The sequence below is a fragment of the Monodelphis domestica genome, chromosome 2 (genome assembly GCF_027887165.1).
Source record: "Monodelphis domestica isolate mMonDom1 chromosome 2, mMonDom1.pri, whole genome shotgun sequence".
Classification (NCBI taxonomy): Eukaryota; Metazoa; Chordata; class Mammalia; order Didelphimorphia; family Didelphidae; genus Monodelphis; species Monodelphis domestica.
In genome coordinates, this window is record NC_077228.1 from 275,229,256 (window position 1) to 275,242,717 (window position 13,462).

General features: G+C 38.5%; 1 protein-coding gene across 5 annotated transcripts in view; it reads left to right on the forward strand.

Moving 5' to 3' along the window:
* The first annotated feature begins 5,765 nt into the window (after positions 1-5,765).
* C2H6orf89 (chromosome 2 C6orf89 homolog) overlaps positions 5,766-13,462 on the forward strand; it is a 46,186-nt gene continuing 38,489 nt past the window's right edge. For 3 of the 5 annotated variants that reach the window (XM_007483803.3, XM_007483802.3, XM_007483805.3), the window contains exon 1: positions 6,338-6,644. Coding sequence is in view for 2 of the 5 variants with exons in the window: in XM_007483802.3 (XP_007483864.1) it covers positions 6,641-6,644 (4 nt within the window). In the remaining 3 variants the exon portion in view is untranslated. Of the gene's footprint in view, positions 6,082-6,337; positions 6,645-13,462 lie in introns of those variants that run through there. The other 2 variants (XM_007483804.3, XM_056818150.1) reach the window with 2 other exon arrangements.

A 13,462-nucleotide genomic window follows, 5' to 3' on the forward strand; every position in this document is an offset into this window, starting at 1 on the left:
GTCTGATGGACACTAAGGCTAGAAGGCAATGAAATCTGAATCCCAAAAATCTGTCTGCTATGTGTCAGGCACTGGGCTAATACGCACTGGAAATACAAAGAAAGGCAAAACAGTCTCTGTTCTCAAGGTGCTCGTATTCTAATGGTGAAGACATGTAAATAACTAGGTATGTTAATGATATGTCAGCATATAAATCAGAGGACATATGTCAAAATTTTCACTTTATCTTTGTAGCCCCTCTTTCCCTGAACAAGGATGGTTATATCTTCTCAGGATTCTAGTGATACTCTGATGGCATGAGGTATTTTTCTTTTAATATTATCCCCTCAATTGGGGTATCTTCCCCTTTTTGGTAGCCACCATTGTCTAGCACTTGGATTCCATTTAACTAATTAATATCAATTAGTTTTTCCAAAAGGATATTTGCTTCAAAGAACACACAGAAGTCCAAACATTTCCTCCCAGCATTCTCTCCCATATCACCTCTATCTCTGGGATAAGGGTGCTCAAACTTAACACTTTCTACACACAGCATCAATCACATCAATATCCCAAGGGCTCTCGCCCAAAGGTTGATCTTCACTCCTTAGAACAGCAATGCTGAGCTGGATGCAAAACCAGCATAGATTAGATTCCTGGATTCCCAGACTCACTGAGTTCAAGTGGTTCACCCTCATCTCATATAACAAAGAATATTTCTTAAAGAAAAAAAAAGGAGAGGAAGAAAAGAAAAAAATTCAAAAGGCAAAGGTAACAGAGAACAAATTATATAGGAATACAGCAAAGACATTCTGGGTTCAATTCCAAGCCACCACAATAAAGCAAATATCTCAATAAAGGAAGTCACACATTTTTGGTTTCCCAATGTATAAAAAAAAGTTATGTTTACACTATGCTGTAGTCTAAATGTACAAAAGGATTATGTCTAAAAAAAACTGTATATACCTTAATTAAAGATATTGCTAAAAATGCTAACCATCATCTGAACCTTCATTGAATACTAATCCTTTTGCATGTGGAGAGTCTTGCCTTGGTGTTGATGGCTTCATACTGATGGGGTGGTGGCTGCTGAAGGTTGGAGAAGCTGTGGTAATTTCTTGAAATTAGATAACAATGAAGTTTGCTACATCAATTGACTCTTCCTTTCACTCTTAAAGGCCATTGTTGGGTTATTAATTGGGCTAATTTCAATATTTTGTCTCAGGGAATAGGGAGGCCCAGGGGCTTCCAGAAGGTGGAACAGTCAGTATGACATTTACTGACTGAGTTTGAAGTCTCATATGAGTGTAGGTCCTGGCACCTCAAAATAATTATAATAGTAACATCAAAAATTACTGATCATAAGTCACCATAACACATATTTAACATAATGAAAAATTTTTAAATATTGTGAAAATTACCAAAATGTGATTTAGACTTGATTAATACAGGGTTGCCATAAATCGTCAATCTGTTAAAAAAAACTGCAATATCTCCAAAGTAAAGTGCAATAAAATAAGGCATGCCTGTATGAAGTTCTTTCTTAATAGAATTAGAATGGCAGCTTGCCATTAGCTGGCCACATATCAAACACAACTCTGGTGGACTTTAAAAAATAAAAAAAGGATATGCTTCCTAGAAGGCATAAATGGAGGCAGCTCCAAGGTTTTGACCCCTGGCAACAGAAATGAAAGCCAGATACAGAAGAAAAGAATTTGCCTTGGCATTCAGTAATTGAGCTATAGAGATGAGCAAGTCTACGGAGGTCAATGGAGTGATAGTCTGGCCCATGAGAGCAACATGAGGACACCAATGGGAAGAGAAAGGACACTGGACCCCTAAAGCATGAGAGAGCCAAGCTGCTTTGGCCAAGCATTCCCTATGTGTATCCCTTACTATCTGTGTATTTTTGATATATGCCCACTCTACCCTCTGACACTGTGCATAGTTACAGTAAATATACCCCAGTTTTATATAAATATTCTTATGATTCCAATTAAGTAAATGTCTTTCCTTTGAGCGAATGCTATTTATTGGCCCACTATTAAAATTGAGTGTGCCAGGGGCAGCTGGGTGGCTCAGTGGATTGAGAGTCAGGTCTAGAGGCAGAAGGTCCTAGGTTCAGATCTGACACTTCACATGAACCTGCACAAGTTACTTAACCCTCATTGCCTAACTCCTACCACGTTGGACCCAATATACAGTATTGATTCTAAGAGAGAAGGTAAGCATTTTGTTTGGTTTTTAAGCGCACCAGTAGGGGCTTGTGAGCTATAGTTTAGGAACCATCGAATATTTCAAATATTGTCTCTCAGAGAAAGAAACTGTAACCTAGCACTATAGTAGGCTTTAGGAATATAAATACAAAGAATAAAATAATCCTTACTTGCAAGATGTTTACATTTTAATCAGGGGAACACCAAGTGCATGTTAAAAAATACAACATAAACATAAAGTTAATAGCTATAAATCGATTCCAAATAGTTGAATATAAGGTAATTTGGGAGAGAGTAGCCATTAGTGATTGGAAGGATCAGGAACAACTTCATGCAAAAGGGCTATTTGAGGTGGAAAGAATGAAATTGTACTTAGAAAGCATAGCAAAGATATGGAGACATGGGGTATTTAGTCTTATGTGTGAGGAATAGGGAGAAGTTCATTTGAGCTGAATCATGGCCATTAGGGGAGTGAGATTGGAAAGATAGGTTGGAATCAGTCTGTGAGGGGCTTTAAAAGATACACAGAAGAGTTTGTATTTTATCCTAGAGTTAATCATATAGTCAGTATGCATTTAAGGAAATTTCTTTGGCAGCATTGTGTGAGATGGACTGGAATTGGGGAAGACTTGAGCAGGGAGATCAACCAGAGGGTATTGCAATAATCCAGACAAGAGCCTGAACTGAAGTGATTTAGCTGTGTGAGGAGAGAGAAGGGCTCAGATATGAGCAATATTGTGAAGGTAGAAAGAGTCAAATTGAGTAGCTTATTGGATATGTGGGGTGAGGGCAAATGAAGAGTCCAAGATAATAGCAAGATTATAAACCTGAGAAATAGGGAGAATGGTGGTGCTTTCTCCAGAAATAGGAAAGGGGAAAGTTTAGAAGGAAAAGATAATGGTTTGATTTTTGATAAGTTTAGTTTAAGATGCTTCCCACATATACGTTTTTAATTGTATAACAGGCAATTGGTATTGCAGGACTGATATTCAGGGAAATTGGGCTGTATATATGGATCTGGGATATATGTATATATACACATATATATGCTTAGAGATGATAATTACATCTATGGTAGTTGATGAGACTATCCAGAGATTATATAGAAGAAGGTAAAAAGAGGGCCTGGGACAAAACCTTGGGAATACCCATAATTAGAAGGTATGATATGAATAATAATAATAAAGGAAAATGCAGTAAGAAACAAACCAGGAGAAAGAAATATCTCAAATACTCAGAGTGAAGAGACAGTATCCTGGAGAAGATGCTCAACAGTATCAAATACACTTTCAGGCCAAGAATTTAGACTGAGAAGAGACCATAATAAAACGATGTATTTAAATATTTTGAGCTGTAAGGTTGGCAGTGCATTGCAATGGGCTGAGGAGTAAGAGGAGATGAGTCTACATAGAGGCAACTTTTTCAAGGAATTTGGATGAGAAAAGGAAGAGAAATAGCTGGAGGGGAAGGCTGTCTAATGAAAGTTTGTTTTTTTTTAAATAGGGAAAACTGGGACATGTTTGAAGGAAGCAGGAAGGAATCAGGTGGTCAGGAGATGTTGAAGAAGCGGTACAAAATATAACAATCTGCTGGAAAAGACAAGAGTGAACAAAGAGAAGAGTTATCTCTTCTTCAGAGCCTATAGGAAAAAAAAAAGAAAGTAGGAGATAAGGCCAAGGGACTTTAGGGTCATCTAATTTAATCTCCTAATTTTACAGATTAGAAAAATAAGGCAAAGTTTGGTTAACTAATTTGTCTAAGGCCATCCAAATTGTGTTGGAGGAAGAATTTTAACCCAAGTCCTCTGACTCCAGAGCCAGTGCTCATTCCTTTGTATCATACTACCTCCACTGTCTTCCTTCTATGTAATGGACCCTGTTGACATCTCTGTTTATTGCAATCCATTTCTCTCTTCAGAGGAATGACTGGTGCCACCTCTTTCAGAAAACCTTCTCTGATCTTCCCAATCAGAAGTTCCCATCTTCAAACATTCTTGTAGATTTTGTCTAGGACTCTCCTTTATTCCTGTGATTGCATTCTACCTTATGCCATACATAACACCCTATTCCCCTCTTAGTCTGTATTTTTGGTCTTTTATATTTTCCCTTAGGCTTATTCTCCTCTAAGATTAATTGTGAACTCTTTGATATCAAGGAACAGTAACTTTTCCCATCTTTGTATCTGAGGCCTAACCTAGTGCCTGCTACATAGAATTCACTTAATCAATGAAATCAATAAACATTTATTAAATGGCTACTATGTGCTACTGTGATAAATACTCATTTTAAATAGCTACTGTGATAAATGCTAAATTAACTTATATAGGACCTTAAGATTTCCAAAGTGCTTCACAAATATTGTCTCATTTGATCCTCACACCAAGGAAACTGAGGCAGACAAATTAAGTAACTTGCTCAGGGTTATACTGCCATAAATGTAGGAGGCTAGATTTGAACTCAATACCCACACTTTCCCCTCCTGGAGAACCATCCCAGATAACAAGTAGTATTTTTTAAAGTAAAAAACAAAGAAGGGAAAATAACTATAACTGATCAATTGATCAAAAAGATTTGAAAATATGTGCAGTATTCAACTCTTGTTGACTCCTCTGCAAAAGGATGTCTTTTCATGTCTCTTCTTTCCGTCAGCCCTTGTTTTTTATAATTTTGCAAAATTCACTTTTGATTTTATTTACATGTATGTGTAGTTCTTTGTTTACAATTGCCATTGTATAAATTATTTTCTTGACTCTGCTTACTTTGCTCTATATCAGTTCATATATATTTTTAAAAATTCTTACCTTATTTCAGAATCTATCCCAAGTATAGGCAGAAGAACGGTAAAGGGTAGTCAATTAGAATTCATTGACTTGCCTAGGGTCATGGTGTTAGGTAGTGTTGAAAGGCAGATTTGAACCCAGGTCATCTCAACTCTAGACCTGGCTTTCTATCTGCTGAGACACCGAAGCTGTCCATTCATATAAATCTTTGTATGCTTCTTCGTATGCACCATGTTCATACTTTCTTACATAGTAAATATTCAATTACATTTCTGTACTACATTAGCCATTTCCCCACTCTATAGGCATCTACTTTGTTTCCAGTTCTTTGCAATCACAAAAAGTGTGCTGCTATAAAAATTCTGATGTCTACAAACCCTTCTTTTCAAATGGAATCTTTGGATCAAAGGTTATGAACATTCTAGCATAATTCCAAATTGTTTTCCAAAATGGTTGTACTAATTCACAACTCCACCAACAATGTATCAGCGTATTTCTCTTCCCACAACCCATCCAAAATTGACTATTTCCAAAAGCATCTTTGTGTTATCTTTGGCAATTTGCAGAGCATAATGGGAAACCTCTGAGTTGTTTAATGAAAACAATTCGTGATTTGGGGGCATTTCATATACCTGTGAAGGGTCTGTAATTCTTTTGAGAACTGCCATCCTCAGACCAACTTAAACATTGTAGTTTTTGGTGGATTTTAATCTCACTGCTAGAAATGCTACTGCCCACATCCACACAGTTGTCACTCCCTCCAAAGGCCCCTACCTAAGAGGGAGGTGAGAGAGAAGGGGGGTCGCTCGCGCACGCGCACTTCTACTCAGATACTGCCAGGGCGGAGCGTTAACGCAAGAAGCCATTTTGCGTTTCGGTGACTGTGCGGGCGGTTGGCAACCGGAGGAGGGAGAGTTCGGAAGAGGGGAGGGCAGGTGGGGAATGGTGGCTGAGCCCCGGTCGCGCGACCGGAAGCCGAGCGGAAGCCGGAAATTGCTGGGGGGGCGGGCCTCCCAGCCTAGAGACCAGGGCGATCTCTCCGGGTTCCCGCAGTCCCCCGAGGCAGGAGGCAGCCCCGGGGGCGCGGGGTGAAACAGGGCTCTGTATGTAAGTGAGGCCGCCGGGGGCGTGGCCTGCGCCACACCGCTGGGGGTGGGGGTGGGGGAGGAAGAGGGCAATAACGAGGGAGGGAGAGGGGAAGAAAGATGTGGGGGTGGGTAGGAAAAAACCGCTATTCCCACCCCCATCGCCCCGTGCTGCCCCTCCCCCTCTCTGCGGACTCGTTATGACCCGGCCCAGCTCTCCCCTCCCCCTCTCCTTCCTCATCCAACCGCTGCCCCTCTCCCTCCTCCCCGGTCAGCCTCGTCTCCCCTCCCCCATCTTCTAACAGCTTCGTTTCCCTCCCCCCTGTCCCCTTCGACGACCTCCCTTTCCCTCCACACCTAGCTGTCTTCCCCCTCCATCCAAGACCGCTCCTCCCTTTCCCTTTGACAGCCTTCCCCTTTCCCGTGCCCTTCCCCCCCTTTCCTCTTCCCCGCTGTCATTTGTTTCATCCATATTCTTCCACTATCCCTTTTTTCCCCTCCGCCGTAGAGAGCAAAAGCGTAGGCTCAATTCTGTACTTGGGTTCCCTTTGGAGACTTCAGAGCAAGGACAAAGGAGATCCATGGGTGATTGTGATCAAGTGTACATTTTACTGTATTCTGAGGATGATCTGGTTTTTCTTTTTTTAAGAGCAATTCTTTAAATTCATTTCTCCATGATTGTTATTAAAAATGGCATTCTGGCCAATATCTTGTTGATATGGACATGTCTATGTTACCCTCTGTCTATTTCAGCAGGGAATAGAATACTCTTTATTTACAGTATAAGATTTAAAAGTTCCTAATATCTTTTTAGACTGTGGCAATAACTGCCATGTTTTGGAATTTAAGAAGTAGTGAATATTGTCAAATTTGTTTTGTTACTGCCAGGAAGTGGAAAAGGAGAATGGGTTATTTTTCAAAATGTTTGTTTCAATGTGAAATGCGATTGTAGTATTCATAGATATATGTATATTTTGTAATACATCTTTAGTGTGTAGTCACCTCTTATAGACTCAAAGCCAATCAATCATTCAGTGAGTAAACATTTGTTAAGGGCCTTTTATGTGCCAGGCACTGTGCTAAGTGCTGGGGATACAAGAAAAGAAAAAGGACAATCCCTGCTTTGAAGGAGCATTCATATAGGGAAGACAACCTGTAAATGCAAAAATACTATATACAAGATAAATTGGCAATAATCAACAGGATTAATAATACTTAACAGAAGAAATCAACTAGAATTAAGGGTTTAGAGCAAGCTTCCAGTAAAAGAAAGAATTTAGTTGGTACTTAAAGGAAGCCAAGGGAGTTGGAGATGAGGAAGGAAAGCATTCTGAGCATGGGGGAGCCAGTGAAAATGTCTGCAGTCAGGAGATGGAGTGTCTTTGGGTAACAGCAGGGAGGCCTCTTGTCACTGGATCCCAGTGTGGGAGGGTGGGGCATAGCAGTGAAGAGGGTGATGTAAAACATGCAAAGACTGGAACGGTTGTGGGGGAAGTACAGGTTATGAAGGCCTTTGAACATCAAATAGATTTTTATATTTGATCTGGAGGTGATAGCGAGACACTGAGCAGAGAGGTGATATGATCAGACCTGCGCATTAGGAAGATTGCTTTGACAGCAGTGTGACACCAGGTTGGTCCTGTGGGTGGCAGTGTCAGAGGAGAGGGGCCTATGTGAAAGATGTCGTGAAGGTAAAATCAGCAGGGCTTGAAAGGATTCATGATGAAAAATGCCAACTACCTTCAGAGAAAGAACTGATAGTCTGAATGCAGACTGAAGCATATTATATTTTGCTTTTGTCAATTTTTTTTGTTTTAATTTTCTTCTACAAAAGGACTAATATGAATGATTTTGCATGTAAATTGGTATTGGATTGCTTGCTGTCTGGGGAGGGCTTGGGAAGGGAAGGAGAGAGGTGGGGAGGGGAGGAGGGAGGGAGAGAATTTGGAACTCAAAACTTTTTTAAAAAGAATGTTAAATTTTTTTTATATGTAATTGAGGAAAAAAAATACATTTTAAAAATCAACAGGCCTTAGCCACAGATTGGATATGAGGAATGAGAAAGGAGTCAAGAATGTTATCTTGGTTGGGAACCTGAGTGACTAGAAGGATAGTGGTGCCCTTAACTGTAGAGGGGAAGGATTGAAGGTAAGGGGGTGGGGGTGGGGGCAATTTCCTAGGGAAAGATAATGAGTTTAGTTTTGGACATTTTGAATTCAGTTTAAGCTATCTAGTTCAAGATGTCTAGGAGACATTTGGAGACATAAGACTGGAGCTCAGCTGAGAAGCTAGGTCTGGTCAAGTAGATATGAAAATTATCGCATAGATATGATAATTTGATGATGAGATCACCAAGTGAAATAATACAGAGGAAGAGAAGGAGGTCCAAGAAAGAACCTTGGGGAACGCCCACAGTTAAGCAGATGAAATATAAATGAAGCTATCCAGTAAAGTAGACTGAGGAGAAGCAGTCATAGTTAGTATTCCCAGGTTAAAATGGCAACAATGTATTCTAGGTAATGCCTGTCTAAACAGAGAATCACTTAGAATTAATTTGTGTGTAACTGGAAACTGGTCCAGGCATCATTCTGCGGAATAAGGCCGGCGTGTACCCAATATATTAATTTGAATTTTCACAACCAATCTCCCTTCCTAAATCTGCAGAATTCAGGGATCCCTGGCTGCCATTTTAAGACTAGGAGGCATAGTGTCTTACAACCCAGTGGATTCTTAGAATAGCCTTTCTCTGAGAATAAACAGCTTTGATATTTCATTATCCTTTCAGGACACATGATTACTTAAATTAAAATACCTTATTAGACTGGAAAAAGAATTAGTACAGATATAATACCAGCTGTCAGCTTGATTATGTCTTCTTGGGAAGAATTTCCATTATTTCTTTTAGACTTTAGTTTTTATATGCTTCGATTAGGGATAGGGATGGGAATTAGACCTTTGCTTTCATTGGTATAGGGACCTCCTGAATGAGGAAACTCCCTTTTCAGGGCTGCACCTCTCCTTTCATTTGTAGTCTTAGAGAGTTACCTAGAGCACTGAGACATTAATTTGCCTCAGCCACTGTGTGGAGCTAGTCCAGGTTTCCCAGGCCTTTAGGCCAGTTCTTTTTCTATTTCACCACATTACCTCTAATTTACTGTGATAACATAATGATTCTTCAGGTATTAATTATTAGGTAGAGGTCCCAAAGGAGGCCAGTAAACTCAAGTAATTTGGAAATAGACAAAATAAATTTAAAAACACCATAGATGTAAAGTTAGAAGGGTTAAGGTGACTTGAATATTCACAAAAAAGCTTAGTGAAATTACTGAAGTTTTAAGTGTAAGTCCTCTCCTGTCAAAATAAGACATAGATAGGGGCAGCTAGGTAGCACATTGGATAGAGCGAAGGCCTAGAGTCAGTAGGTCCTGGGTTCAAATTTGTCCTCAGACACTTTCTAGCTGTGTGACCCTGGACAACCCTAATTTACTCTGATTACCTTTAAAAAGCATTTTTAATTATACTGCATATATCAGAAGTTAAAGGTAACTATGAACATATATCATAAAATTTAGAACAGCAATAGCACTTAGAAGTAATCCAGACCCAGGATTCTTAACCTTTTTTGGGTCATGGGTTCCATTGACAGTTTGGTGAAACCTATCGACTTCTCAGAATAATGTTTTTAAATACATGAAATTAAAAAGAAAACTAATTGTGGTAAATACATTTGCAAAAATTTTAAGAAACAAGTTCTTGGACTTGTTGGAATCTCTTATCTACTCTAACCCCCTTGTTTTACAAATAAAGTAATTGAGGCCTAGAGGGGTTAAGTAACTTATTTGAAGTCACATCCTTAATAAATAGGAGAGCTAAGATTCTAGGTCCTCTGACTCTAATTCCAGTATCCTTTCATTGTGTTTCCTTACCTATAATTGCATTATTTTAATTTTCACTTAGTGGGAAAAGATTACTGTAAAATATTGAGTCATAATAATAATAATAAATTGATAAAATAATATTAACCTATTAGGATTATTTTCCTTTTAAGTGTTCTATCACAGCATCATGGATTTGAAGCTGTAAGGTATTTCAGAGTTCACCTATTCTATTCCCCCTTCATTTTATTGCTAAGCAAACTAAGCTCCAGAGGGTGCCTTTCTTAAGGTCATTCTTAGTAGCAGAGTCAGAATTTGAACTCGGGTCCTTTGACTCCAAATTCCAGTACTCTTGCATCACACTTGCCTCTAAATACAGTGACTTAGTGGTATTAATAGTAGTATAGTAAAGGCTTACTTCGTTAAGATTTTAGGTAATGACTTTTTTTTTCTTTTGATGAACCTATGATTCATCAGTATTCAGAGCTCCAGGAGAGGAACTTCCTGTACCAATTGGGAACTTCCACCTGTTTTGTAATTTCTAACCTTAGAGAGAGTAGCCTGAAGCCTTGAAGGTGTAATGTTTATTCATGCAGAGGATATTGAATATTCAGGAATTGGATATAGAATCAGATTTTCCTGATTCTAAAGCTGGCTTTCTATCCCTTAGCCAAGCTGCCCCAAGAAGGTCTTATGTTTATTGTATTCATAAAATAATAATAGCTCATTTCTAAGGGGCTTTAATATTAATAAAGCGCTTTCCTCAACAATTTCCTTTTAAGATAGGCAGTAAAAGTATAACCCTTATTTTAGAGGAATGTAAGGTTAAGTGACTTGTTCAGTTGTTACCCCTCCCAGACTAGTGATGAAATTTTTCCTGATGTCTTATTTGAGGTTCCTCTTCTGTACCATAATGCTTCTTCAGCTCCCACAAAGATTGAAATGGACTTTAGGAGTTAATACAACAGTTTACCAAGTTAAGAATTTTTTTTTAAGCTTACCTTCTATCTCAAAATTAATACTGTATATTGGTTCTAAGATAGAAGGCCAGTAAGGGCTAGGCAATGGGGATTAAGTGACTTGCCCAGGATCACACAACTAGAAAGTGTCCAAGGCCAGGTTTGAACCCAGGATCAAGAATCTTTATTCTTCCAAAGAAAATAGTATTCAGGTTCTATGAAGTAGAGTCTTCTTGAACAACAGTAAGGAACTCACTTTTCTTTTTTAACACTTAGAAGTAATGGTAAATATACTAAGTATCAATGTATACTAAGTATGATACTAAGTATCCAAGCAGTACTAAGGCAGAACAACACTAAGGGCTAGGTAATCAGAGTTAAGTGACTTGCCCAGAGACACAGAGCTAGGAAATGTCTGCGGTTAAATTTGAACCCAGATCCTCCTGACTCCAGGCCTGGCTTTTTATCCACTGAGCCACCTAGTTGCCCCCAGAACTCACTGTCTTAAAGATCACTGTGATTCCATTTCTAGTCATTGTAATAATCTTTATATTGATCTGAAATCTCTCTTCCTTTAACTTCTGTCCCACCTTCAGGACATAGAGTAAGTCTCAATTCCTTTTTTCACATGTTAATCTTTCAGATTAAAAAACAATGATCTTATTTGCTTTTCTTCTCATATGATGGAATTTTTAAGTCCCTTCAGTATCTTGATTGCCCTCTTTTGAAAATAACTCAACTTGTCCTTGTTACATAATCTAGTGCTCAGAACTAAACATAGTAATTTGTTGTATGACTATCACAAAATACAGGACAGTCATCTTTCTTGTTCTGCATACTGTTCACTGGAGGATATTATCTTGTATTGTTAAGGCAGTCCAAAATTCAATTCAGTTCAGACCCCCCCACCATGTCATTGATAAAACTGGTGATCAAAACAGGCCTGAATCAGATATTTGAAATCACTTCCAGGCTAACTCAAATTCATTGCAATAAAATATCTGTCATTCACTGAGTTCTAAAACTGCCTCCTATTCTCTCTGAACTATACTCTAGCTTCCATTTCTCCATCTTGTCCACAAGATTATCATAAGAAACTTAATGAAATATTTTGTGAAGAGATAAGCTATCTACAGCATTCCCTTGCTCTAGTAGCCTTCTAAAGGAATAGAGACTAAACTTCTGATTTAATTAGGGAATTTATGGTTGAGGAAATTCATCCAACCATTGTAGGTCAGAATATTTTCTTCAATTTAGAGTATTTGAGATTTGCCTAGAGCCTTGAGTGATTAAGTTGCCTTGCCTGAGGTCACATAGTTGGTAAGTATCAATAGTGGGTACTGGAACCTAGGTCCTCATAGCTTTGATTAGTAACTTTGCCAAAAAAGGAAACAAGGTTAGTTTCCCATAACTTGTTCTCAATGAACACATTTTGACCCCTTGTGATTCCCCCTTTTAAATGTTTGTAAACCATCCAATTAATTATCTAGACTAGAAATTTGCCTGGGAGCAAATAAGCTTATTGGCCTAGACAGAATTTGTTGAAGTCTTGCCCTTTTTGAAAACTGGAACAATATTGTCTATTCTTCTTAAATCCCTCCTGTACTTCATAATTCTATAAAGGCTATAAATCACATTTCAGAATGTCATTTGTTATATCCAGAGGTAAAAAAAAAATTTTTTTTTTGCAGCAAAACAATTTCTTTTTTTCCCTATGAAAATTTGGAGAAAATGAGTTTAATTTTGTTTGAATAAGTATTCCATTAAAGGAAGAATATCCTTTTGTCTGTTTCTGCAGCTCTACAAAATCTTTATGATCTTACACATGCTTCAAGGATGTCCTTGAAGGTTTGAGAAAGCGTATAAACAGCATTCAACAACACCTCTTTTCAAGATCTCATTGTACTTACTGTTGATTGACAGTAAAGCATCATTTGACTCTCCAGCAAGATGTCCCTCTGCTTATAGATCAATATCATATAAGATTGTTTTCCCTTTGATTTAGAGGATGGACAGTAGAGAGTTCCTCCTAGATCCTTCACTATTTGAGGATGGCACTCAGGGAATTCTCATCATTTCCCTCCAAGCTTCTTTCTTGGACTTCCCCATCACCAGAAACTCATCATTCTGTAAGATGAAATCAACTCAAGAAACTGGCCTCTTTTGATCATGTCCCATCCAGTTGCATGACTTCATCATGCCCTTGTGCTGGATGACCTTCCCTTCTCCTTGCTTAAGCTTCTTTTTTATGTGTCATCTCCTTTATTAGATTGTGAGTTCCTTGAGGGCAAGGGACTGTTTTATGCCTTTCTTTGTATCTGCAGCATTTATGAGAACATAATAGGCACAACCAATATTTATAGACTCTGACTCTCTTGTGGTCCTGAATATAAAGTGAAACATAAAACAATTTAAATATTTGGTGATTCTCCTAGAACCTCTCATTTGCAGAGTATGTTGTGCCTATTGTATCAAAGCTGGAGCATGTAGCAGAGCCTATTGAGTGAGTTCCATAATAACTCAAAAATAGTTTGGCCTAAATATCCACATGGGAAAAACCAAGTGAATG